Here is a 24320-nt window from a genome sequence, read left to right on the forward strand (position 1 = left end):
AGAGCCTTGCCCTGGCTCACACCTTTCCTCCCCCGGTTCAGGGAATGCTTAGAGCCCAGCGGGGCTCCTGGAGGTGCGAGAGAGGGGCTGAGCTGGGGCCGACCACCCAGCCCTCTGTGAAGCCCCCAGGCCGCTTGGCTGGCTCTGAGGAGGGACCCCACACGGGGCTGGGAGCTGCCCAATCCGAGGAGGACCAGAGTAAAGGGCGAGGGATAACTGCAGGGGAACTGCGAGACGTCTCGGGGGGTGGCGACTGTTCTGTGCCTCAGTTTCCCCACCAGCAAAGCCACCCTCTGGCTGTGGCTGCCTTGTATCCACAGAACTGGGGGGGCTCTGCTGTGTTCTGAGCCCTAGATGTCAAGCCAGACAGGGGTTTGCGGGGGGGCAAGTTCTGCCCCTGACTTCGAAACCCCTGAAGTGAGGGGACCAGCCTGGCTTTAGGCTTTGAGGTGGGGACATTGGCTGAGGCTCCCCACCAGAACCCAGTCGGAAGATCCCCACCCGCCCCTCCATGATGAGGACCTGTGGGCACAGCTGTCTGATGCCCCAAGGCATTCAGGGCTCAGGCCCCCCCTCCCAGGGCAGCCCTTTTGGGTGTGTTCACATGGGCGGGCGTGGCTCTGGGTGGGGTCTTTGCCAGGACGAGAGAAATGGCAGGACGGATTTCCTGGTATCCTAGGAGGCAGGACCCCCTGGACGGCAATCTCTGCCTTGACTTGCTGTGTCCCACCTGGGAAACATGACCTGACTTTGGCCCCTCTCCTCCCTTCACGACGATCCCATGGTGCATCGCCCCCTGCTGCATGGCCTCCTAGCTGTTGCTGGGGCAGTGCACCAGGCTCGACCCAGCCTCAGGACCTCCACCCTCTCTGTTCCCTCTGCCTGGAACACCCTTCCTCCACAGCACCCCAAGGGCTGCTTTCTTCTGGGAGCTCCCTGAGCACCCTTAGCTAAAGAGACCTCCCCCCCTCCTGCCTTTTGTGTCAGCATGATCTCTCTCTCTCTCTCGAGTACAGTTCTGTGTAAAACATGCTTGCCTGTTTGCTCATTTAAAAAAACTGCTCTTTTCCCCTTTTTTCCCTTCAAGACCAGGCTTCGGGCCCCCCCGGCAAGGAGCGAGGTCATTGGTGTTGTTGGTTGATGTGACCCCCACCCAGGCCCCAGACCGTGCATGGCACACGTAGGTTCTCAGTCAATACGTGTAAGTGAATTTCGAGTCTTGACTTGAGATTTGGGTATGGATGGTTTCTCTTGCCCCGCCCCCCACAGCTGTCATCGAATGGGGGTGTAGTGAACGGAACCTTGACCAGGGCTGGCACTCAGGAAGCAGGGCTGGGCCACATACTTATGGAGTCCTGCTGTGTTCCTAGGCTGGTTGTTGACCCAAGGGTGTGACAGCCAGGGTAAGTCCCTCAAGGAGATACACAGCCCATTAAACAATACACGTGATGATGATGATGATGATGATGATGTGGGATCTAGAAGCTTCGAAGTGCTATGGGCAAAGACTAGAAGAGGGTAAAGTGTGTGTGGGGATTCGGGGAGGCCTCAGTGAGGAGGTAACATTTGAGCTGAGAACCGAAGGAAGTGAGGGGGTAGCTGTGGGGACACGTGGGGGAAGAGGGTTCCAGGCAGACGGCACAGCAGAGCAATGGTCCTGGGGCAGCCCTGGGCCTGGCGTGTTGCAGGAACAGCGAGCAGAGCGGGCAAGGAGAGGGAGGAGGGGAAGGTAGGGAGGGGACAGGCAGGTCACGCAGGGCCTTGTGGGCCTCAGACTTTGACTCTGAGGGAGGTGGGAGCCCTGGAGGACTGTGGGCAGAGTGTAGGACTGGGATGCTCATGGCCACCCTCTGGTGGCTGCTTCGGAGAAGACATTGTGGGGGGAGGACAGTGTGCTGTTGCAGGAGGGTGATGATGGGGGCTGGCCCCTGCTTGGGGTCCTGGAGATCCAGAGTGGATCTCGAGACTGCAGACTCTGGCACCTGGGGGGCTCAGTCGGTTGAGCGTCAGACTTCAGCCCGGGTCATGATCTCTCAGTTCGTGAGTTCAAGCCCTGCATCAGGCTCACTGCTGTTGGCCTGCCTGCGCTCTCCCCGCTGATAAATAAATTATTAAAAACAAACAAACAAAAAAGACTGTGGACTCACAAAGGGGTGAGAGGGAGAAAGAATTAGCCCCTCAGGCCCTATGGGCCCCTCTCAAAAGATAGACTGGTATGTCCCGCCCCAGACCCAAAGGCACCCCCAGCCCACATCCAACATAGCTTTTTAAATTATTATTTTTTTTATGTTTTATTTATTTTTGACAGAGAGAGCATGAGCGGGGGAGGGGCAGAGAGAGAAGGAGACACAGAATCCGAAGCCGGCTCCAGGCTCTGAGCTGTCAGCACAGAGCCCGACGTGGGGCTCGAACCCACAGAACACGAGATCATGGCGCGAGCTGAGGTCGGACGCTCAACCGACTGAGCCACCCAGGCGCCCCACCAACATAGCTTTTTAAAGGAATCGGTGGGGAGTGTTGCTTTTGAGATCACTTGGCCTTGTCCCACTGGGTTGCTTGTACCCCAATCACGACCGCTTGGGAAGTGTTTCGGAGACACGTTGGCCCAACAACGGCTCGTAATAACCACAGAACTAACGCCACGTGCCTGCTGTGAGCCGGGCCTGCTCTCTGGGCCTCGGTTTCCTCATCTGTAAAACAGGACCAGTGAGAGCTCCCTCTGAGGGCCGCTGCAAGGATTAGATGGGCTAAGAGTGCCAACGGAGCCTTCCCGGCGGCTGGGAGAGGCTCTCGCAGGCTCCTTTGTCTCAGTGAAGCCGCTCCCGGTTTCTTGGCCAAGACCCCCGGCTGAGCCTGCAGGGCTGAGGCAGCCCTTGCAGACTTGCTCCCACTGGGCCGTGTGCCTGCAGGGAGGGGGTCTTTGGGGAGCGTGTGTCCCACTGCCCCAGAGGTCTGCCCTGGTGGGAACACGACCCCCTCCTTGATCACGCACTGGCCGTGCCGCCTGCGGATCAGAGTGCCATCTGCGCAGAACGGCCTTCCCTCTCGCGCACATCTCACAGGACCTCTTCATCCTTGGACCTTCAGACTCTCCCTCCACCCCCCTCGCCCCCAGGCCCTTTCTGAGTTCTCGGTTCCAGACCAGACCGCTTGGGGCTGGAAATGGCTTCATCAAGCTCGGGATGGGGGCGGGGGCTGCTGGGGCGGGAGGTGGTGTCCCAGGCAAAGGTGTGTGTTGGGGAGGGGGCGGGGGGCTGGATGCTATAAACAAGGGCCATCCCCATGGGGTCTGTGTGGGGGGCAGGATGAAGTCAGTCCCTCACAGCCTCATAAATGTTTATGGGCAAGGGGGTCTGGGTTTGGGGGCTCCCTGGAGCCCCGCAGGCAGCTGCTCTCTCCTGCTCCATTCTGGGGGCCCTGGCAGAGGCCCCCTCCGACACTGGCAGCCGGCCAGCCAGCCCAGAGAGGGCTGAGTAGGTGCCGAGCACAGCCCTGGTCTGAGCCGACTAAAGGGGAAACTGAGGCTGGGAGGTAGGAAGGGACTGGCTGGCCGGGAGTCTTCCCTTTCCCTCTGGGGCTTGGGCTTCGCAAAGAGCCAGGGGACTGAGGAAGGATGTACAGGGAGGGGAGGCCCGGGCGGCTGAGAAGTCACCAAAGGCACGGCCCTGACCAGGTCCCCCTGGTCCAGCCCTCAGTGACCACAGGCCCTACCGGCAGCACCAGGTCCTCGGAAACTAAGTTACTCCGTTGCCCCTGAACACTGCTGAGGGAGGGACCCTGTCGCCCCCGCTTGCCACGGAGGACAGACCCAGTGAAGAACCGCGAGCTGGGACTCTGACACGGGTCTGGGACCCCAGAGTGCTCTCAGGGCTCGGCAGGCCCCCCTTCTCCCGGCCCACGGGTGGGGGCAGCCTCCAGCCTTTCTCAGGCCCGGACGCACCCCTGGGCTGGTGCCTGTGCCCACTCTGGCAGGAGACCCAGAGTGGCTGCGGGGTAATGACAGAACAGCGGTGGCAATGCCAGCAGGGCCTGGGCTCTGCACACGGATTTTAGCTGCCCAACACCTGGCTGAGTGACTACCCGGGGGTGGACAGAGGAAAGCAAGGCTCCAAGTCTGGCTTCCAACCATGTTGGCACCAGGGTGGGCTGGAGAGAAAGCGGGAGGGACGGGGCCAGATACGGGCGAGGAGGGGGACTCAGGGCCCAGACCCCGCCAGGACCCAATCGCTGCCCGTGCATACCCCTGCTCCCCGGGGTAGGGCCCCGAGAGCCCTAATTTATGGTCCACCTTGACATGTTGGAGCAAGCCTCCCTTTCCGGCTGCCAGGAAGCAGAGCCAGACCCAGGCCTGCGGAGAGCGGGGGGCCAGGGCCGTGCCAACATTCTGCAGCTGCCTAAATCACTGGGCCTGACAGGCGGCGGCGGGCGAGGATCAGGATTCTTTTCTCTCGTTCCTGCCATGCGCCCCTGCTTTGCAGGCTCCTGGTGGCCTGTCACCCACCTGTCACATGGAGACAAAGCTCCTGGGTCAGCCCGTCTGGGGTGCTCCGCTCCAATGCCAAGGAATTTGGAGTCAGGCTGTGCGTGGGCCCTGGGTGTGTCCCCCCCATGGTGCCCAGAGAGGGGATGGCCCGTGACCTGTGTGGGGGGGCACAGGGGGGGCCGTGGGTGGCGGTGCCCAGCTCCCACCCCCAGATGCCCTGTGTTTAGGGCCCAGCTGGCGCCGTGGGCCCTGTCAGAACAAACCCAGATGCCGTGTCTCCTGCTCCCTTGCTGGGCTGCTGCTGGGGTGTCACTGCCGCCCTGCCCTCCCGAGACGGGGCTACATCGCAGACGCCAGGGGAGGAGGGGCGGGAGACTCACACACACCAGTATGCACAGAATTTATTTCTCGTCGCATTTCAACCTGGCCGGGGACCCGGGAGGCGGCGGGGCTCACACCTTGGGTGCTGCAAACACCTTCCAGCCCTCCAGCTGGCCCATCTTGACCAACGCGGCGATCGTGCCCATGTACGCGCACGCGGCGGCTCCGATCCCATAGCTGTGAGCTGCCAGAGTCGGGAGGGTGGCGTCAGTCGCGCGTGGGGCTCACCTGCAGCCACCCAGGGGGCCCAAGAGCATGTCCTTCCCTTGAGGCTGAGGGCTCCTTGAGGATTAAGTCGCGTGACCCCTTGACTTTGAAGACGTGCGCGGAAACCCGGAAACGGAGGCAAGAAGGGATCTAGGCTGTCGGGTCCGGGGGTGGGGCACCCGACTGCGGAGGGGACGGCGCTTTGTCGAGTCTCAGCCTGTGCCCCGGCCACAGGGCCCGGGCCCTGTACCTGCTCTGCGGACTGGGAACGGAAGGGGACAGAATGCCCCTGCTTGCCCGAGAGCCGTCGCTGGGGAGGGAGGTCTGCTTGCTGTATGCAGGGCTCACCCCTACGGCAGGCTGGGGGTGCACGTCAAACCCGACCTTACCCAAGGTCTTAAAGCAAAGGCTAGGATGCATGGGCCTTCCTCCACGGTGCCCGCCCTCTGCCTGACTGGAACGTTCCACCAAGCACTGGCAGGCTGGTGGGCCAGGGCTACGGGAGGTGGAGAGAGCACCGTCTGCTTCCCGGCCTGGGCAGCTCCACTGTGCCAGGCTGGCGTGGGGCCCCGGCCTGCCTTCCCACTAGGGAGGCACCTCTGCTGGTTCCCAGGTGACCTCGGGCCACCCAAGCCCCCTCTCTGAGCCTCCCTTCCTGCATCTCTAGAAGGGATGGTGAGTGGAAGTCCCCTGGAGGGCTGGGTGTCTGGTCAGTCAGGGCTCTGGGTGCTGGGAGAGGGACAGCAACACAAGGACCATGCACCCTCTCTATGCTTGTGGGGTGGTGGCAGAGACAGGCAGTGGCCTCGTGTTCTCTGACAAGCTGCAGCAGAGGAAGGGGATATGGAAATGAGGGCAGTGGGGGTTCCAGATCATACACAGAGGGGGCTGTGCTGACACCTGGGCGAACAGCACTCCAGGAAGGGGGCAGAGCACATGCAAAGGCCCTGGGGCAGGACCTGGCCTGGCTTGGAGGACCAGCAAGGAGGCTCACATGGCTCGTAGAGAGTGAGCAAAGGGGAAAGAGGGAAGAGGCGGGGGCAGGGAGGGGACGGGGCAGATTGTGCAGGGCCTCATGGGCCACGCTGAATGTCGCAGGGAGCCACAGGAGGGTGTTAAGGGCTCGGTCAGGTACACATGCGGTAGGTGCTGAAGCAGCTGCCCTTACTATTACTGAACTGGCCGGTGGCGGAGGGTCAAAAGCCCCAGAAGGATTTCCTGGGGCAGCCCCTCTCCTCTGCTGGGGCGAGCACTCCACACAGCTGGCCCCCGGTCCGGGACAGAACGGGGGGTGGTGGTCAGCGGAGGTCAGGGGCGGGGGGCTCACTCACTGCGCGCTCCCAGGGTCAGGCCTCCGGCACAGCCTCCGATGAAGTAGTTGAGGGGGTCGTCGGGCTTCTCTCGGACCTGGGCACTGATGCAGGAGGTGAGGCCAAATATGGCACCGATGGCGGCTGTCGGGGTGGCAGCGGGGGGGCGGGCGCCGAGTCAGGGCCCAGGGGCCAGTGCCAGGAGGGCCCCCAAGGAGAAGCCAAGGCTCGCTTACCTGCAGTAAATGTGTATCGCCCTGTCCTCGCCACTCCCTCCAGGAAGGAATCTGGCGGCTGCAGCGTGACACTGTAGGCGGAGAAGATCAGGCCTGCGGGACCAGAGCGGGTGAGGTGTGTGGCACCAGGGCCTGGGCACCGAGGCGAGGCGAGGCGAGGCGCGGCCCTGGCTGGGGGCAGTCCCCCCTGCTATCAGAGAAACCCTCTGTCCCTCTGTCCCCACAGCACCCTCAAGGAGGCTCCTAGCAACCCCCCAACCAACCCCCCTGCCCAGGAAGGGACTGTTCTGGGCTTCGCCCGGGGCCCCACAGCTGCTGAGCAGCCAAGGTGGGATTCCAGCCCTGTCTGCTGTTCCAGGACCTGGGCTCTCAGCCCCACCTCTGCACCCCAGGCCTCCCTCCGCAAGGTCTGACCCCTCACCCTCCGTGGCGCACCGGCCCAGCGTGCAATGGACAGGAGAACAGGCCTGGGGCCTAAGTGGCTGGGCCGCTCCCTGGCCTCCAGGGTCAGCACAGACACCACAGCTGCACCCCACAGGCCCTGCTCCCCACTCCCGTCCAAGGCTGCGCTCTCCTGTGGGGCCCTGATCCTCCTTGGCAGAGACCTGGCTCCTGGGCCTGTCCCTCATCACCCTGGGGCCCCCTCCCTGCTAGCGGCTTGGGCTTAGGGCCATCCCTCACACCTGGCTGGCTCGGCAGCCGCTCACGCCCACCCGGCCTCACCACCCGGTCAGCTTTTCCATCTCTGCTGTCGCCCCGGCCTCCCTGCCCGACACTGGCTTTTATGCATGAGGGGCCCGCCGGGGGCCGGGCCTGGAGCTGAGCGGTGGGTGGGTGGGTGGTGAGGACAGAGGCCCCGTCCGTGGGCATCCTGAGCAAACACTGGCCTGGGCTGGTGTGCGGGTCTGGGGCGAGGCCAAGGCAAGCCCTTGGGCAGCTGCCCTCACCAGATCCTCCTTGGTGGGAGGCAGACCAAGCCCACCTGGCTGGCTCTGAGTCACCAGAAACAGCCCAACGCGGGGCTCCCCGACTTCCAGCTGACCCTGCTCAGGGCAGACAACACACCCCTCCTCTCCCTATAGACCCCCAGCCTGGCCTAGTTGCCATAGGGACCCCCAGGGCCAGCCCAGCCTATCCCATCCCAGCAAAACTGAACTGTTGCTTGCCAGCTCACATTCCAGGCCGCACACAGACAGTGCCCCCGTCACCCCGGAGCCCTCAGAAGTCCTAGAACTGGGAGTGCGTGACCCAGTTGTCCCCGATTATCCCAGGGTCAAAGACTGCCCCGCCCCAACTCTCTGCTAGCAACCATCCAACGTGGCGGGTGACCTGCCACAGCCCCCCCTCCCCAGGTCCTGTGATCCCCAGCACATGAGGATCTGTAATGACTCAGACCTTTCCACGGCCCCCCATCACCCCACTGAAGGCTCCCTTCCTGACCCCCCCACTTGCTCCAGCAGTGACCTCCAGACACAATGCACACACTCGTTTATTCACTGTGCGCCCACATTCATTCATTCATTTGTTCACTCATTCATTCATTTGGTTCCTCTGTACCTTCATTCACTCATACATTCATTCACTGTTACTGTGAAGCCTAATCCATCCATCACCCATCCCAAAGAGTTACTGAACGCCTAGGGGCGTCTGGGTGGCTCAGTGGGTTAAGCATCCGACTTCGGCTCAGGTCATGATCTCATGGTTCGTGTGTTCGAGTCCCACGTCAGGCTCTGTGCTGACAGCTCAGGGCCTGGAGCCTGTTTCGGATTCTGTGTCTCCCTCTCTCTCTGCCCCTCGCCCGCTCATGCTCTGTTGCTCTCTCAAAAAAAAATATAAACATTAAAAAAAAAGAAGAGTTACTGGGTGCCTTCATTCATTCATTCACTCCCCAGGGGCTCACCATCTCAGGAAAGCCAGATGGGACACAAGAGTGTTCTCTCAGTGAGAGCTGAGGGGAGGCAGGGAATGAGGGAGGGTGAGGTAAGGAAGGATCCAGAAGCCAAGTCCCGTATGTTGCATGGAGTTGGCCAGTGTGAACACGCAGGCGGGCATAGTGAGCAACACACACACACACACACACTGCCTGATCTGGGGCCCCTGTCAAAGGTTTCCACCCACCCTCCCTAAAAGACCCTCCAGCAACCCCCCTCCCCCAGAGGCTCCTGGCTCACTCAGCACCCCACTCCTGGAAAGTGCTCAGTCTCCCCCAAAAGCCTCCTGACACTCCAGTCCACCCCCAAGGCCCGCGCATTTGTGATCAAACACATGCACTCCCATTCACAAACACCAACATTCTATCTTTCTCAGGTTCAAAATCCCCCAAATCTTCGCCCTGAAGGCCCCACATGCCCTTCAGGCGACCCCTCCTGCTTTAATTTTTCTTTAGACACAACCATGAGCCTCCACCAAGTTCGGCCAGGCCTCCCGCAATGTCAGCATCGCCCCTTAAGAATGTGCCCAAATAGGGGCGCCTGGGTGGCGCAGTCGGTTAAGCGTCCGACTTCGGCTCAGGTCACGATCTCGCGGTCCGTGAGTTCGAGCCCCGCGTCAGGCTCTGGGCTGATGGCTCGGAGCCTGGAGCCTGTTTCAGATTCTGTGTCTCCCTCTCTCTCTGCCCCTCCCCCGTTCATGCTCTGTCTCTCTCTGTCCCAAAAATAAATAAACGTTAAAAAAAAAAAAAAAAAGAATGTGCCCCCCAAAAAAAGAAAAAAAAATGTGCCCCAATAACTTCCCCCTACAGTGACCCAACCCCACACCGCCCACCCCTCTCTCAAGGACCCCAGAGATCCCGCCATGCACCTCCACCGTCCCAACGACTCGCCACTCGAGCAGACTCCACATAACCCATCCGCAGGGACTCCCCCTCGACCCTCTCTCTTCAGACCCCTCCACAAGGACCCTGCATGCACAGTCCTTGCCTCAGCCACCCTCAGGAGCAGATCAGCAGACCTGGATTTGCACACCGGCTCCAAAAGACCGAAGGGAAGTTAATACACCTCTCCGACCTTCAGTGTCCATCTCTGAGAAATGGGCACGATAACCGCTGATCTCACTAAACACGCAGAAAATGGTAGCCTGGGGGAGACTCAACTTCTGCCAGGCCTCGTTTCAGGAGCTGGAGACATGGGGGTGGCCCAAACCATCCTATCTACTAGTTCTCAGAGAGACTGAGCATCAAAAGGGACCCTGGAAGAGGCGAGTCGCTGGGGTCTCCCCTGCAAGGGAGTGCTAGGGCTGTGAATCCCCTTATGCCCTCCCAAGGCTACCCTTATAGTACCCCTGACCCGCCGCATCTATGATCTCGGCACCCCTACGACCCCTCTGGTGGTCCCAATTAAAGCTTCAGATATCCCTAAACATCCCACTCTCCTGGACCCTAAGAAAACCTCATCCCCCTCCAGGATAATGACCCACGATCCACCCCCCCCCGCCCCCAAATAACCTCAACTTAACCCTGTTAAGTCTCATGAATCCCCAGCTCCTTTGATCCCGATAACGGCCCTCTCCCACTCAACGGCTTCCCCGGAGCCTGGTGACAGCTTCAACAATAACCCCTAAATCCCAGAACCCGGGAACAGCTTCTGACGACCCCAGAGCCTGTCACAGGTACCACTTCCCAGTGCCCTCCAACCCTGCCGGACCCCCTTCACACAAGAGTCCCTCATGGCCTCCCCAGACATTCCCAAGACGCCCACGTGTCACCCCGTGAGATACCCAGCTCCAGACCCCCTAGGACTTCCTGCGCCCTCTGAATTAGTCTGACACGCCTACAAAATCTATCTCATACAAGAGCTCCCCAGCGTCCCAGGGCCACCGCAGGCACCCCGGCGACAACCATGCGCCACCTGCGAGATCCCCAGCCCCCCAAGACGCCCTCGGACAGCCGCCAGCGACTCCATGACCTCCTGGCACCCTCTGCCTTCGGGGCCCGGGCGGCGCTCACCAGCGGCACCACTCAGTGTGGTACTGGCGTAGGTCTTGCGGTGGCACTCGGTGCCATCGGGAATGTCCCGGTATTGCTGAAGAAGCGTCTGCACCATGACCGCGAACCCCTGGCCCCGCACCGCACACCCGACCGTCTCCTCGCACCCAAGGGCAGCCGCCGCCGTTCGTTCTCGCGAGACTTCCTGGGCGGCGCGCGCAACCTCTCGGGCGCAGGGGCCGACAACAAGCGTGCAACTTTATTGAGCACCGAGAACACAGACACCGGTGGCGCTCAAGCGCCGAGTCGGGACTGGCGTAAAGGAGGCGCGCGTGCACCCCCCAGCCGATTTCTGGAGGGAGAAACTGAAGTCAGCCAGAATCAGTGAAGGCAGATCTCCCTAGCCCCAACTCAGAAGGGCCTAGGTTAGGAAGGGTTTGACCCGGAGTGGGGGCCTAATCTGGGGGTGGGACTATGACGGGTATTTGGGCGCGGGGCGGAACTCCATTTGATAGGCGCAAGATGTAACTATGGGGCGGGGCACAGCGGAAATGCGGCCACTCCCAGCGCCAGAATCCGCAAGGGGGCGTGATCACGCCCTGGGCCGGTCTCCAAGCAGAGTCCGAACCGCGTGCGACTGTTTGGGGGCGTGGCCAGACTCGCGGGCGGCGGAAGATGACGATCCCGGGGCTAGGATTTTAGCGGGACAGCACCTGTGCCCTGCCTGCGGCTGGCTCGTCCAAGCCCCGGGCCGGAGGAGGTACGCGCTAGACTTGGGGGGCGTGGCCGGGGCGGAAAACACTGCTTGAAGGGCACTTGGCCAATCCGCAGCTGTACGGTTGCCTAAGGGGCGTGGCCGTGGCCGTTTGGGTAGCTCCGAGAGACTCGCAGCCCGGGGCGTGGTCAGGCTTTCTGGACCGCAGGACCCGGACCAATCGTAGTGTTGGCTTCTCAGTGGGGCGGGGCCTGTCTCGAAGGAGTGGCCAATCCCGTTGCGGAAGCCTGAACTGGGCGGGCCGCAGGAGAACCAGGCCCGCCTGGGGGCGTGGTTTGTCAGGACGTTGGCCAATCTTAGAGTCAGACCGGGCTCAGGGGCGGAGTTTCGAGGTGCCCAAACCATTGAGGGCGTTTGGGTTTGAGGAGGGCGCGACCCATCGGGCCGAGGCCAATCGCTCGGTCCAGAGAGAGCCTCTGGGGGCGTGGCCCACTGGGGCTGGGGGCGGGGCCTGGGCCCGGTTCCGGGCCGTCCGGGACGGCGCCGGGGCCATGTCGGCGCCGCAGCCGCTGCAGATCCGCGAGGCGAACGCACACCTGGCGGCTGTGCACCGGCGCGCGGCGGAGCTGGAGGCGCGGCTGGACGCGGCGGAGCGCACAGTGAGCGCCCAGGCCGAGCGCCTGGCCCGCCACGACCAGCAGCTGCGCGCTGCGCTGGAGGAGCTGGGCCGCGCCAAGGACTGGTGAGGCCCGGGGCCGGCCAGGTGGACTTCTTGAAGGACGTGGGCGGAGGCAGAGCCGAGGCTGGAAAGGGAGGAGAGGCGCGGGAACCGTGTACATTCACGCGTAGGCTGGACTTCCGGTGCAGTTGAAAAAACAAACACCAAAAACCTCGAACTAGTCACCGGCATGCAAAGTTGAGGGGTGTCACACAAGTGTGGATTTCTAACTTAAAACAGAGCCCGTTTTTCCACAAGGCAAAATCGGCTCTTTTCCAGGGGTGCGGGGATCACCCACCTCGCCTTAGGTATTGGGAGCCATGACAGGTTTTGGAGTAGAGGAGGATGGGATCACACCAGCAGTTCTGAAGAGCCCCTCTAGTTTTGAAGAGGCACTGAGGATGGAAAGGGATGAGACAAGCGCCCAGGGGGGAGGGAGGTCTGGAGCCCAAGTGGGAAAGGGTTCGGACCTGGTTGGATCCATTCATTCATCTTTACTGAGCACCTATGTGCCAGGCAGGTTCGGCGCACCAGAGCCCCTAAGTGAGACCTACATAGCATAGCCCTCAAGCATACTAAGCAGTTACAAAATGGGGTGGTTGGGGTTGTGATGGAAGGGCACATAGGGTTCTGAGGGGGCCCAGATGGAAGGCTTCCTGGAGGAGGGGCCATCTAAGCTAAACAAATAGGAAAAGATGTAGGGGAAAGGGGACCTGCAGGGGAGCAATGAGGGTAGCGTTAGTCTGCTCTGGTTGCCATTACAGAACACCAGAGACTGGGGGGCTTTAAACAACTGATTCCTCCCCCCCTCCCCCCCCCCCCCAGTTTCGGGGGCTGGAAAGTCCAACTGATAGGTTCAGTTCCTGGTGACAGATTGTCTTCCTGGCTTGCAGATTGCTGTCTTCGCTGCGTGCTCACACGGCGGAGAGCAAGCAAGCTCTCTGGTGTCTCTTCTTACAAGGGCACTAATTCTACGAGGGCCCCACCCTCACAATCTCATTTTACTTACGTCCCAAAGGCTCCATCTCCAAATACATCACATTGGGGATGGGTGGGTAGGGATTCAGCCCAAGAGTTTTGAGGGGACACAAACATCCAGTCCATGCCAAGGGGGGCCTTGAAGCAGTGGCGAGGAGCAGGGCCTCTATCCTGATGGTGATGGGGAGCCCCCCACGAGGTCGGGAGCAGGGAGAAGAATCTCTGGTCCCCTTGGTACCACAACTGCCCTGTCTTGCCTTCCTGCCAGTGAGATTGCCGCTCTCCAGGAGCAGCTGCTGACCTCCGAGGCCACGGTCCACAGCCTGCAGGCCGCCCTGCGCCAGAGGAATGAGCTCATCGGGCAGCTGCAGCCCCGGGCCGAGCTGCTGCAGGACATCTGCCGTTGGCGGCCCCCCGTGGCCGGGCTGCTGGCCGCCCTGGCCGAAGCCGAGCGCCTAGGGCCCTTGCCAACTGGAGACCCCGGCCACCCACCCCCCAGTGGGCCCGGTCCAGGCCTTGCCAACAGCACTGGGGACGAGGAAGACAGGAACCACCTGCAGCCTGCGGTGTTTGGGACCACCGTGTGAGCCCTAGAGCACAGATCCCACAACGGAGACGGACTTCCACTGCTGTGGTGTCCTCAGGGGTCACCTGTGTCCGAGAGGGGGCCCCGTGGCACAGCCATAATCCTTTCCAAGCATCAAAACCTGCTAAAAAGTCGTAGGTTTCAAGCAGGCAGCCCGTGGGCCAAAGGCAGATGTGTAGCCCAGAGAGTTTTTTGGTTTTGTTCTGCTCTTGTCGTTTCTTAAAGATTTTAAATAGTCTCTTTGTGGGGCTTGAACTTCCAACTCCGAGATCAAGAGGCCATGCTCTACCCACTGAGCCAGTCAAGTGTCCCTTGTTTTTGTTTTTAAACAAAACTTTAAGTCAGTCGACTTACTGAAAATTTGGCAATGTTTACACAAAAATCTGGATTTCTGGCTTCAGTCTTGGTCACGCCTGCTTGGATCTGAGCCCGGGATACCCTCTTCAGCCAAAGTGTGAGGTCCAGTTGGCTCTCTTGCCTCTCTTAGGGCCAGATGTCCGGCCCCCGAAGCATCTGACATCTCTGTCGCTTGTGGAGGCAGATGGCATCGAGTTTTGCTCCACCTTTTCCCCCTGCCCTGATCCCCGTTTCTTCCGAAGCACCTCTCGTCCCAGGCTAAAGCTTTTTCTTTCTTATCCTTCATCCCACTCCAGAATTGGGGACCTCAAGACTTGGGCCGTTTTGCCCTGGTTGTAGGAAGACAAATTTTTAATGCTAGATTTTTCTCTCCCCCTAACTCTGTCCTTCTGTCAACCTTTAGCCCAGAAGGCAGAGCGTGCGTGTGAGACATTGTGAGATGTTGGCAGCTAGGCTGTGCTGCCCTGGAAAACTCAGGCATCCCTCAACCTTTTCTTGGTACAGTCCTTCCTGAGGGACTTTCCACTGGCTCTTCCCTCTGCCTAGAACATTCTTCCCCCAGATGTCACAAGGACCAGTTCCTTGTCCCTCAGATCTTTGCTCAGAAGTCACCTCCTCAGAGGGGTCTTCCCTGAGTGCCTTATCCGAAGTGATTCCCATCATTCTGTTATCTCTATGGAACTTCTTGTCACCAGAGTGTCAGCTACTCGAGGGCAGGGTTTCTGTTATCACCAGGAGGAGGTTCCTGGGACCTCCGTAGGAACAGGATGGGTTCGTGGGCCCTGAAGGGAGTTAGCGAACCCCAGCACATCTGATGAGCCCCCTGGCCAGTTTAGCTTTTGTAGCAAGCAGCTGGCCCCTTTTTATATTTTCTAGAGAATCTTTTTTTTTTTTTAATCTCATTTCCCTGCTGCCCCTTCTTGGCCAGAGACATTCCGGGTGCCTGTTTTTGTTTTTAAATCAAACCAGGGAATCCTGTGCCTTTCTCTGCCCAGCCGAATGAAGCGCCCAGCCCCGTACCACGGTAGCCATTTGCCCGCCTCCTTACTCAGGGAATTTCACACCAAGAACTGCCAAGGGGCAGGGCCTGTTTTGGCCTGGAAAGGTCGGTGTCCCTCCCCAGCCCCCAGGATGGTGCTGCCTGCCCGCCTGGTGTCTAACAGTGACCCCTCAGTGTAGGAACAATGGCCCCATTTTCTAAGGATGACTAAGGGGGGGCTGCTCGTATGAGGGAAAGGCAGGCCGAGGCCTGTCTGAGCTCAAGAATAAACTGAATGATTTCTTGGCCTTGGTCCTTCCTCCTTCCTCCTTCCCGGGTGGGGACTGGAGGGGTGGCCCGGGTGCCGTTCCGGGGTCAGGGTGGGGTCCTGCCTGGCGGGGAGACACAGGTTACAGCCACAGGGGGCTGGTGTCTCATCTTTGCGGCACAGGCTCGCCCCATTTTACAGATGTGGAAAGTGAGGCTCAGTGTGGGCCTCGGGGTCGGGAGGACCTGGAACACTTCCACGTTCTGGGGGGTTATTGTTGAGATTCTGATTCTCTTCAAGATGAAGCGGTGCCAAAACAGAGTTACAAAAGGCTGTGGTTAATATTTGACATTTTTCTATGGGAAAAAAATGTGATTTTTGTAACCCGCGTGGAAAACACAATGCAGCAGTTCTCTGCCTACTCGAACAATTACGGACCGCAGGAGGGCACCAGAATTTTTGCTGTAGTTTCACATACAATTGACAGCGTTACATCAGCTGTGGCCCGAACCATGGTGCTGGGCCGCGTGCTCTCTGTGGATTGGTTTCTGATACCACCGTTGTTCTGTGTCTGAGTCCAGGCTTCGAAAAGCCTCTGATGACCTCTCTGGGTGTCTGCAGCTGATGGGTCCCCAAACGGGGCCCACGTTTTAGGTCCTGGGAAATCCAAAGTCATTTTCAGTCCCATCTGTGGGTTTGGAATGCTCTCAGTTGGCAAAGGTGTCCAAAGTCTCCATCGAAGGCCTTCCGCGACGGTGGCCTTGGTTCTTCTCGGGCATCGAGGGGGCAGAGGCACTTTGTCGCTTGGTGCCGTAGCCCCCTGGCTCCCCCAGCTTATTATGAGCAAGACCACTGGGTGATGTTTGAGCACTGAAAACCGACCACCAAAAGACCCACGTCGACAAAAACACCACAACTGGCCTCTAAAAAACTACCAGGAACTTCTCTGTCTGACAATGTTGAAACATCGTAAGGCTGCTGTATCCTGGCTCAGGCACACTGATCTGAAAATCTGGACGTGGGCCTGGGCCACCTCAAACCCCTTTGAACCTGGATCCCTCAGCAGCCTTGGCTGCTGCTGCCCTGTGAAAAGGGGCAGGGGGCCGGTAAAGCCCAGAGAGGGCAGGGAACCTGTTCCAGGTCACACAGGAATTGGGTCTTGAGCCTCCTCGGCCATGACCTTGCCCCTCTCCATTCAGGACCCTGGTCCTTGTAGGGCTGTGGCCCACCCCTCCTTCTTCTAGCCAGGAATAGTGACCTTCCTCTCATAGCCAGGAAGGGTGACCCCCGACTCCCCACCTGGGTCTGGCTTTATCCCAGACCTGGGCACTGCAAGGCTGGGAGTGAGCAGAACAGAGGCTGGGCAGTGGTGCCCGCGAGAGCACTGCCCTGTCCCTCTTGGCCCGGCCACTCCGCTCCACAGGGCGTGCCTAGGGCTACGGGGCACCGGCACAGAGAGAGTTACGGCCGGGGCCCCTCCCAGTCTCCTGAGCCACCATCCCTTAGCAACAGTCCTGCTGGGCAGGACGCGTTGCCAGCGCTGGGCAAAGTGGGCAGGAGCCAGAGGAGTGGCTGTCTGGCTTCCAGAACAGACGCAGGGCAGGTGAGCAGGTAGGGCCAGGGCAGGCTTGCGGCACCTGACCACAGCCCGGCCGGCAGAGTGGGAGCCCTTCCTCCGGCTCTCTCCAATCCAGCTCCCCAGACAGCCCTGACCCAGCATGGATGCGGTGGACGCCACTGTGGAGAAGCTCCGGGCACAGTGTCTGTCCCGAGGGGCCTTGGGCATCCAGGGCCTGGCTAGGTGAGCTGTCCCCTGAACCTTCTCGACCCCCAGCTCCAGAGACTACCTTCTAACTCCGTCCCCCGCCCCTCAGGTTTTTCCGCCGCCTGGATCGGGACAAGAGCCGATCCCTGGACTCGGGGGAACTCCAGCGGGGCCTGGCTGAGCTGGGGCTGGTGCTGGACGCAGCTGAGGCGGAGGGTGTGTGCAGGCGCTGGGACCGTGACGGCAGTGGGACGCTGGACCTGGAGGAGTTCCTGAGGGCACTGCGGGTGAGGCCCTGGGCCCCGCAGTCTGGAGGGTGGGCTTGCCTGGGACAGTGCGGACACCGGATGTCCGAGAGCCCTGGTGGGCGGAGGGCCCCCCAGTTACTGCCTTCTCCTCCCCAGCCCCCCATGTCCCAGGCCCGGGAGGCGGTCATCGCGGCTGCGTTTGCCAAGCTGGACCGCAGTGGGGACGGCGTGGTGACCGTGGACGACCTCCGGGGGGTCTACAGTGGCCGCGCCCACCCCAAGGTGCGAAGTGGGGAGTGGACCGAGGAGGAGGTCCTCCGCCGCTTCCTGGACAACTTCGACTCCTCTGAGAAGGATGGGCAGGTGGGTGCCCCCGGATACCCCTGCCCCCTCCGCCCCGGTGTCTGGTCTCCACTTACAGCCCGTCTGCCCCCAGGTCACTCTGGCTGAATTCCAGGACTACTACAGCGGCGTGAGCGCCTCCGTGGACACAGATGAGGAGTTTGTGGCCATGATGACCAGCGCCTGGCAGCTGTGAGCTGTACACGCTTACCCAGCCAGCACCATCGTAGTGTAGGACCCCCACCCTGGCCCCTCTCACCTGGGCTTCTAGCTGCACAGCGGCCAGGGTGGGGGGGCTACAGAGGAATGTGGAAGATTGAGGCTGCGGGACCGGCCGGACCGGGTCTCAGAGGACCCAGCTTGGCCATCGGGTGGGAGGAGGACAGAGGTTCCAAGGATGGGTCACTGGCTCAGAATCCCTGTCCCTGCTGTGCTGACCTCAGGCCTCACAAAGCCACTGCAGATGCCCCCCACCCTGCTTCCTCCCGTCTCTGCTCAGTGAATCCTCCGCCCTGCCCCTGCGCGTGCCCCCCCACCCCGCCCCCACCCAGGGAAGCCAGACGGCCGGGGACAAAGCAAAGCTCAGCACGGAGGCGGCCAGTCTTGGAAGGCAGCCAAGTGTGGTGACCTGCCCGGACGTGCAGTGGGGCGCAGGGGCCGGGCTGGCCCGGGAGCCGGAGGCTGTTCTTGGCCAGGCTGTCTGGCTTCCTGAGGCCCCTGGGGCATGCAGGAGGCCAGGGTTTTAGTTAAAAGTTTTAATGTAGTTCCCAAATACATTTCATATGACAATCTTACATAAATGTTCCAAAACACATGGGCATTATCTGGTTTTACTTGTCACTAGTTGGCTAAGGCTTAAAGCAGAGAAGTGTGACCGGATCTGCTGGGAGGGCCTTTGGTGTCTTCCCATGGCTCAGGCTCAGGCTGCACACGACCGACCCGAGGTGTGGGTGGTGTAGCTGCACAGATGAGGCCTTCTCACCCTCTGAGGGCAGGGCTGGGCAGTTTCCTCTGAAATCCCTTGGAGCCCTGTGCACAGGACCATCTTCACAGGCCTTCCCAGGTGCACGATGCCCGGCTGGCTCTTGGCCACGCTCCAGGGTGGGGGGTGGGCGTAGCGCCTGCTCCCGTGGGGGATGGCCGGTTGCCGGGAACCAGTCCCCTGCCCCCTCCTCGAAGGCCCTGCCAAGGTCCCCCTCTGCCTCTCACAGAGGACCCCAGCCCTGGATGGTCTTGGGGGCGGTGAGGTCCAGGGCTGGGCAAGGAATGGCCAGCGGCAGGAAGCAGTTCTGCGCCTGGGTGCCAGATGATGGGTGACCGACGTGATGGGGACAGGCAGGAAGGTGCATGGGGACCCTCCCAGGGTCCAGCGACCCTTTTCTAGGTAAGCTCTCTCTAGGTCTGGGGCCCAACCCCTCAACACGTCAGCACTGGGCCTGAAGCACCCCTGGGTAGGGAACAAGCGGGGGCCTGACCCCCACCCCAGCACAGAGGCCAGGAGCAAAGGGAGGAGGAGGATGTGGCCCAGGATGGAGCTGTGCCCAATCGATGCACAGGAGAGTCTTAACCTAAGAAACCAAACACAAAGCTTCGGGGAAAAAAAGATCTAAAAACATAAGCCCCAAATCAGAAGGTGGGAAACCGGAGACAAAGATGGTGGTTAACAAAGCGTCCAGCAGGCCCAGTGTTTATGCTCGTGTGGACAGACCCGCCTGGGTGGGCGGCGGCGACAGCGGCCGGGGACACGAGGAGGGAGGGGTGAAGAAACAAGGTGTCCCAGTCCCAGTGAGAAGCCGTGACAAGTCTTAATGTGCCATTTCGATTCAAAGGAGGGGAGGGAAGAAATGTTCTTTTTCGTTTTGCTCATCAATATGATGAGGTCTCGTGTCCCAAACCACATTCAGGCAGTTCCCGAGTCTGCTTCTGAACGGGACATGCGGATCCGAACTGTGGCCAACCCAGCGGGGAGTGTGGTTCCCGAGCCCCACGCCTCAACACTGCCGGCGGGGCGGGGCGGGGCGGGCGGGCGGACAGACGGACAAAGCAGCAGGCTCGCGGGCAGCCGGCTCCCGGCGCTATGTGCTCCCGGCCGTCTGCCCGTCCCCTTCATCGCCAGCACCTGTTGGGAAGCAGCGGCCTCACCGTCAGGTCCCCACCCTGGATGGAGCCCCATTCCCTCCGGTCAGGCCCCCCCACAACCTCCAGGGCGGGGACCACCAGCTCACCGCCTCCGGTGGCCCCTGATGGGGCCAGGACGTCCTCGTCGCTGTCGTCCTCGTTGGATGGGGCTGCCCCGGGTTCGGGGGCAGGCATCTTGGCTTCCTGCTCCTGCTCCACGCGGCTGCGCAGCGCCAGGATGCGGTGGTGCAGGGCTGCATACAGCTGGCCCGTGTCCTTGGAACTGGCCTGGGAGAGGCGGAGGGAGGCGGTGGGTTGTAAGGCCTCTGGGTTGGGCTGGCTGCCACCACATCCCCAGGCTGTGTCCGGGGCGGACAAACTCAGGGACAGCGGCCGGAAGCCCCTGCTGCCCCGGGGCCCGTCCTCCCCAGGGGCTCGCACAGCTTGCGGCTGCACTGCGCTGGTGCTCGTGCTGCGGGGCTGCCCTGGTCGTTCTTCCACCCATCTGTCCCGACCCGCTCCTTCTGGACACTGGCTGGCCTGCAGGCCACCCTACTGGCCCCCTGGACCACAGGGCGCCCCGCAGAGGGGCGGCGCTTAGTGCGGCCCTGCGGTGCGCCGACTGGGTGTGCCCGGGAACCTCCCTTCTGTGGGGGTGCAGGAGGGCACGGCCCTCGTCCAGGGCGCCGTCTGGCAGCTCCTTTCCCCAAGAGGTCAGCAGCATCCCACCCCGTCCCCAGGGCTACTCACTGAGATCAGGAAAACCTTCACGCCCTGGTCCTCAGTGTCCATGGCTGTGATGCGTATGCTCTTTTCACTGGCCTTGTCAATCTGCATCTGGGCCCACAGCTTGGTGTTGAGGATCAGCCGCAAGCTGCCCTGGGTCCGCATCACTGCAACCAGCAAGGCCACTCAGCCCCGGCCCCTGACCCCCACCCCACAGCCGGCGAGGAGAGCAGACACAACCCGGAACGAAAACATCACAGGGGTGAAATCCCACAATCCCCTCGAGGTCCGCTGAGCCGTAGCCCCCCACGCGCCAGGCCAGCCCTGGACTCCCTAGCTCCCCCATGGCCACGGGTGGGCCAAGAGGCCACCATATCCACTGCGTGGAGGGTTCCGTCGGTCCTCCCAGCAGGCGCCAGGACGATGGCTCCCTTGGGGAAGGGGAGGATTAGGGGGAGGTGAGGCCCAATAGGGACAACCGCGGGCTGGGCGCGGGCACTTTTTTAGGGGACCCCTGACCGGCCCGATTCTCAGGGCAGCCCCAGCCCCGACCCTGTGGCTTTCTGAGAAAAAAGACCGAGGCCAACTGCTGCTCAGAGCTTCCACCAGGAGGGAGACAGAGACAGAAGGTGACACATGGTGAAGAAAAAAGAGGCTACAGACCTTCCTTCTCTGGAAGAACCACCCCATTCTACCTGCAGCAGGCCCAAGGCCACTGTCCGCCTGCCGGCTCTACCAGAGCCCACCCTCCCCGCATGTGCCCTGACCCTGCAGACATGGCGACGGCTTGTCTTCCTGTCAGCCCACCCCTCCCCACCAGACGGAGCAGCTCGGGCCAGCGCAGGGAGGCTGCAGGGTGGGGTCCTGGGCTCCTAGTGACCAGACTCCCCCAAGTCCACTCCCCGAGCCCTCTGCGCCCAACGGGCCCACCTCCGAGGCAGGTGGAGCGCTTGGGACGGGCTGGGGGAAGGAAGGTCTGTGATGAGGATCAACAGCCGTACGGGGTGACTGAAGTTACCGTTTGATTTCCTTTTCCTTTTTGCACCATAAAGCAACCGGCCCTTTTACTATTAGAAAACAAGTTCGAAAGTTGCTAAGTACTCTTGTCTACTTTCACACCCACAAAGAGGGGAGTCGCGGAAGAGCTGGCTGCGAGAGCCTTGGGATCAGGCCTGGGCCTGCAGGCCACGGGGTGTGGGTGCCAGGGGCTCTCCCGTGGGGATCCGCCCTGGGATCTTGCCCTTCTGGGCGTGGGGAACCACTGCACCACCCCAGGCCCCCTCCACGGCTCACCTAGTCGGGACTGTAGTGTCCCATCGTCAGTTGACGCCATGTCGTTGAGTCTGAGCAGCCCCCGGCCTCTTTCCACCCACGACTGTGAGGCCTTGTCAAAGACAAACAGCTTACACTGGATCTGGAACACAGGGCAGCCCTCTGGGTGAGCAGGGCCCCGGCGGGGGTGGACACCGGTGTGGACAAATTCCCCAGAGCCTCCAATCTACCGAGTGAACTAGCAGGCAGAGGTCAGCAAACTATGGCCTGGGGGCGGGGGAGCGGGTCACGTAGCCCTTGGCCAGTTTTTCTTTTTTTTCCTGTTCTCCGGCGAAGACGAAGTCTACATTTTCAGAGAAACATTAAAAAAATCACTAAGGTCGGGGCACCTGGGTGGCTCAGTCGGTTAAGCATCCGACTCTTGTTTCTGTCAGCTTAGGATGTCACGGTTTGTGAGATGGGAGCCCCACGTTGGGCTCTGTGCTGACAGCGTGGAACCCGCCTGGGATTCTCTCTCTGCCCCTTCCCCTGCTCATGCTCTCTCAGTGAATAAAAATAAAGTAAAAAAAAAAAAAAAATCACTAAGGAAATAAAGATAAAAACCACAATGGGGTACCACTTCGCCCCTGCTAGGAGGGTGGCAGGCACTGGGGAGGGTGTGGAGAAACCGGAAGCCTTGCACGCGGCTGGTGGGATGAAAAATGGCATGGCCGCTGCAGAAAACGGTTCTTCAAAATGTCAAAGGTGGAGCTACCGCATGGCCCAGGGTTTTAGAGAAATGACACGTATCTTCACACGTGAGCCTGTATACACGTTCACGGTAGCACGGTTCGTAACAGCTAAAAAGCAGAAACAACCTAAACGTCCACCAGGCACGGGCACGTCCCTCGGCCACAAGCAGGAGCGAGGCGCCCACACCTACCGCCCCGGGGACGGACCCTGAACACACGACGCTCAGGGAGGGAACCAGACACGAGAGGCCACACAGGGTGTGAGTCCACGTGTGTGAAACGTCCAGAACAGGCCCATCCACGGACAGGAAGGGGGCTCGTGGGGGCCGGGGCTGGGGAGGGGATGGTAGGGCTGACTGCTAACCGATATGAAGTTTCTTTTTTGGGGGCAAAAATGTTCTATTTTGATAGTGGTGGCAGTTGCACAACTATGTGAATATACTAAAACCACTGAATTGTATGCTTCAGAAGGGTGAATTTCATAGTATATGTGTTCTATCTCAATAAAGCTGCTATAGATGTATAAAAACGGAATATACCACAGAGACCATGCCTGGCCCTCCACATGAAGTGTGCAGATCTTTATCAAGTTGCTCTCTTTATATGGGTAGAACTTCAAAACAATGCTGAGTGGGCAGAAACAGCAGTAGTTCTAAAAGCCCTACACCGGCACCCGGGTGGCTCGGTCGGTTAAGCACCCGACTTCAGCTCAGGTCATGACCTTGCAGTTCGTGAGTTCGAGCCCCGCGTCGGGCTCTGTGTTGCCAGCTGAGAGCCTGGAGCCTGCTTCAGAGTCTGTGTCTCCCTGTCTCTCTTTGCCTCTCCGCTGCTCGCACCCTCTCTCAAAAATAATTAAAAAATTAAAAAAAAAAACATTAAAAAAAATTCTAAAACCCCACATTAAAAACTCTGATGCCCTACAGACGCAGTTCATAGACACACGCACATATGTGTGTGCAAGAACGAAACGCATGAGGCCCACTAAAGTGGCCATGTTGCCTCGGGACGCAGAGAAGACGGGCACAGGGGAGAGGTGGGGACAGAGGCTGGGTTGCACCTGTGGTCTCCGTTCCCTAGTAAGACAACATGGGGCGCCAGTGTGACAAAATGTTCCCAGCTGTTCATTCCGGGTGTTTGTTACAGTCTCTGTAACGCCCCAAATCATTGAGAATGTCTCAAAACCGATCCTTCTACTCAAAACCAAAGCAAGACTACAAGTCCCTTAGCACTCGCTAAGCTCTCAGAAGCTCTGCCAACAAGGTCTTAAAGGGTAGGGCACCGGTCCCTCTGTCCAGCCTGTCAGATGCACCGAGAAGCGGGGGGCTACTGCCAGCCCCTCACGCCACCACCTAAGGGCCAGGAGGCCCAGAGGAGCCAGACACCCCCCACCAGGCCCGCCGCACCTGTAACACGTTGCTCTCCGCTTCCTCCCCGGTGATGACTTCCACTTTTTCCAGCAAACACTTCCGGGCTGTTGCCTTGGTGTAGGCAGCTGCCGACTCGGCCAGGGACTCTGAAATGTTATTGGCTAAACGACATTGACTATTTATTTGCTGGGGGGGGGGGGGGTGCGTGTGTGCGTACCTCACAGGAGACAAAACAAAACAAAAGGTCCCGGCTCCAGACCCGGAGCGGACCTCTGAGACAGGGCGGTCTGGCCCTGGGAGCCTGCAGGGCGACCACCTAGGAGCCAGCTGCCAGCACGGCTGCAGACCTCCCGCTGCCGGTTCCCCGGCACAGGGCAGGACGGTGAGGCTCTTCCCACACAGCACTGGAGACTCCCCCTGCCCCCCACCCCAGGGCAAGGAGAAAGAAGGGGACAACCACCTCTACGACCCTCTCCCCCAGAGGCACCACGCACGGCCATAACCTTGAGGTTTCAGGACGACCGTGTCCCCTCTCCGCTCGCTGAAAACCAGCACCACGCCGTGCTTTAGACTCTGTCCCAGCGGTCAGTTCACGTGAGGCTACCGCCGCT

General features: G+C 60.5%; 4 protein-coding genes across 12 annotated transcripts in view; 2 read left to right on the top strand and 2 right to left on the bottom strand.

Annotated features, from left to right (window-relative positions):
* Positions 1-4866: 4866 nt before the first annotated feature.
* Positions 4867-10726, bottom strand: NDUFA11 (NADH:ubiquinone oxidoreductase subunit A11). The gene is made up of 4 exons (XM_047097184.1): positions 10561-10726; positions 6618-6710; positions 6403-6525; positions 4867-5048 (listed from the first exon to the last, which is right to left on the bottom strand). The coding sequence occupies exons 1-4, from the start codon at positions 10655-10657 to the stop codon at positions 4936-4938; spliced, it is 426 nt and encodes a 141-aa protein (XP_046953140.1). The 5' UTR covers positions 10658-10726; the 3' UTR covers positions 4867-4935.
* Positions 10727-11785: 1059 nt separating this feature from the next.
* On the top strand, positions 11786-13798 carry VMAC (vimentin type intermediate filament associated coiled-coil protein). Its single transcript, XM_047094734.1, has 2 exons — positions 11786-11996; positions 13219-13798. Exons 1-2 carry the CDS (start codon positions 11806-11808, stop codon positions 13535-13537), a joined length of 510 nt encoding a protein of 169 aa, XP_046950690.1. The 5' UTR covers positions 11786-11805; the 3' UTR covers positions 13538-13798.
* Positions 13799-18642, top strand: CAPS (calcyphosine). 2 transcript variants are annotated; one of them, XM_047094733.1, is made up of 5 exons: positions 13799-16743; positions 16835-16941; positions 17015-17192; positions 17310-17516; positions 17590-18642. In XM_047094733.1, the coding sequence occupies exons 2-5, from the start codon at positions 16859-16861 to the stop codon at positions 17689-17691; spliced, it is 570 nt and encodes a 189-aa protein (XP_046950689.1). In that variant the 5' UTR covers positions 13799-16743; positions 16835-16858; the 3' UTR covers positions 17692-18642. The 2 variants fall into 2 exon arrangements, with proteins under 2 accessions (XP_046950689.1, XP_046950688.1); XM_047094732.1 differs by having other exon boundaries at positions 13799-16941.
* RANBP3 (RAN binding protein 3) overlaps positions 18236-24320 on the bottom strand; it is a 55138-nt gene continuing 49053 nt past the window's right edge. For 5 of the 8 annotated variants that reach the window (XM_047094729.1, XM_047094726.1, XM_047094724.1 and 2 more), the window contains 5 exons: positions 23746-23870; positions 21633-21753; positions 20364-20506; positions 19721-19901; positions 18236-19614 (listed from right to left, as the gene is read on the bottom strand). In XM_047094729.1, the coding sequence (XP_046950685.1) occupies positions 19571-19614; positions 19721-19901; positions 20364-20506; positions 21633-21753; positions 23746-23870 (614 nt within the window). In that variant the 3' untranslated portion in view covers positions 18236-19570. The remainder of the gene's footprint in view (positions 19615-19720; positions 19902-20363; positions 20507-21632; positions 21754-23745; positions 23871-24320) is intronic. The other 3 variants (XM_047094731.1, XM_047094727.1, XM_047094725.1) reach the window with 1 other exon arrangement.

This window comes from Lynx rufus, unplaced genomic scaffold, assembly GCF_022079265.1.
Source record: "Lynx rufus isolate CCGP_SWC_20201006 ecotype Redwood Valley unplaced genomic scaffold, mLynRuf1.p SCAF_4, whole genome shotgun sequence".
Lineage (NCBI taxonomy): Eukaryota > Metazoa > Chordata > Mammalia > Carnivora > Felidae > Lynx > Lynx rufus.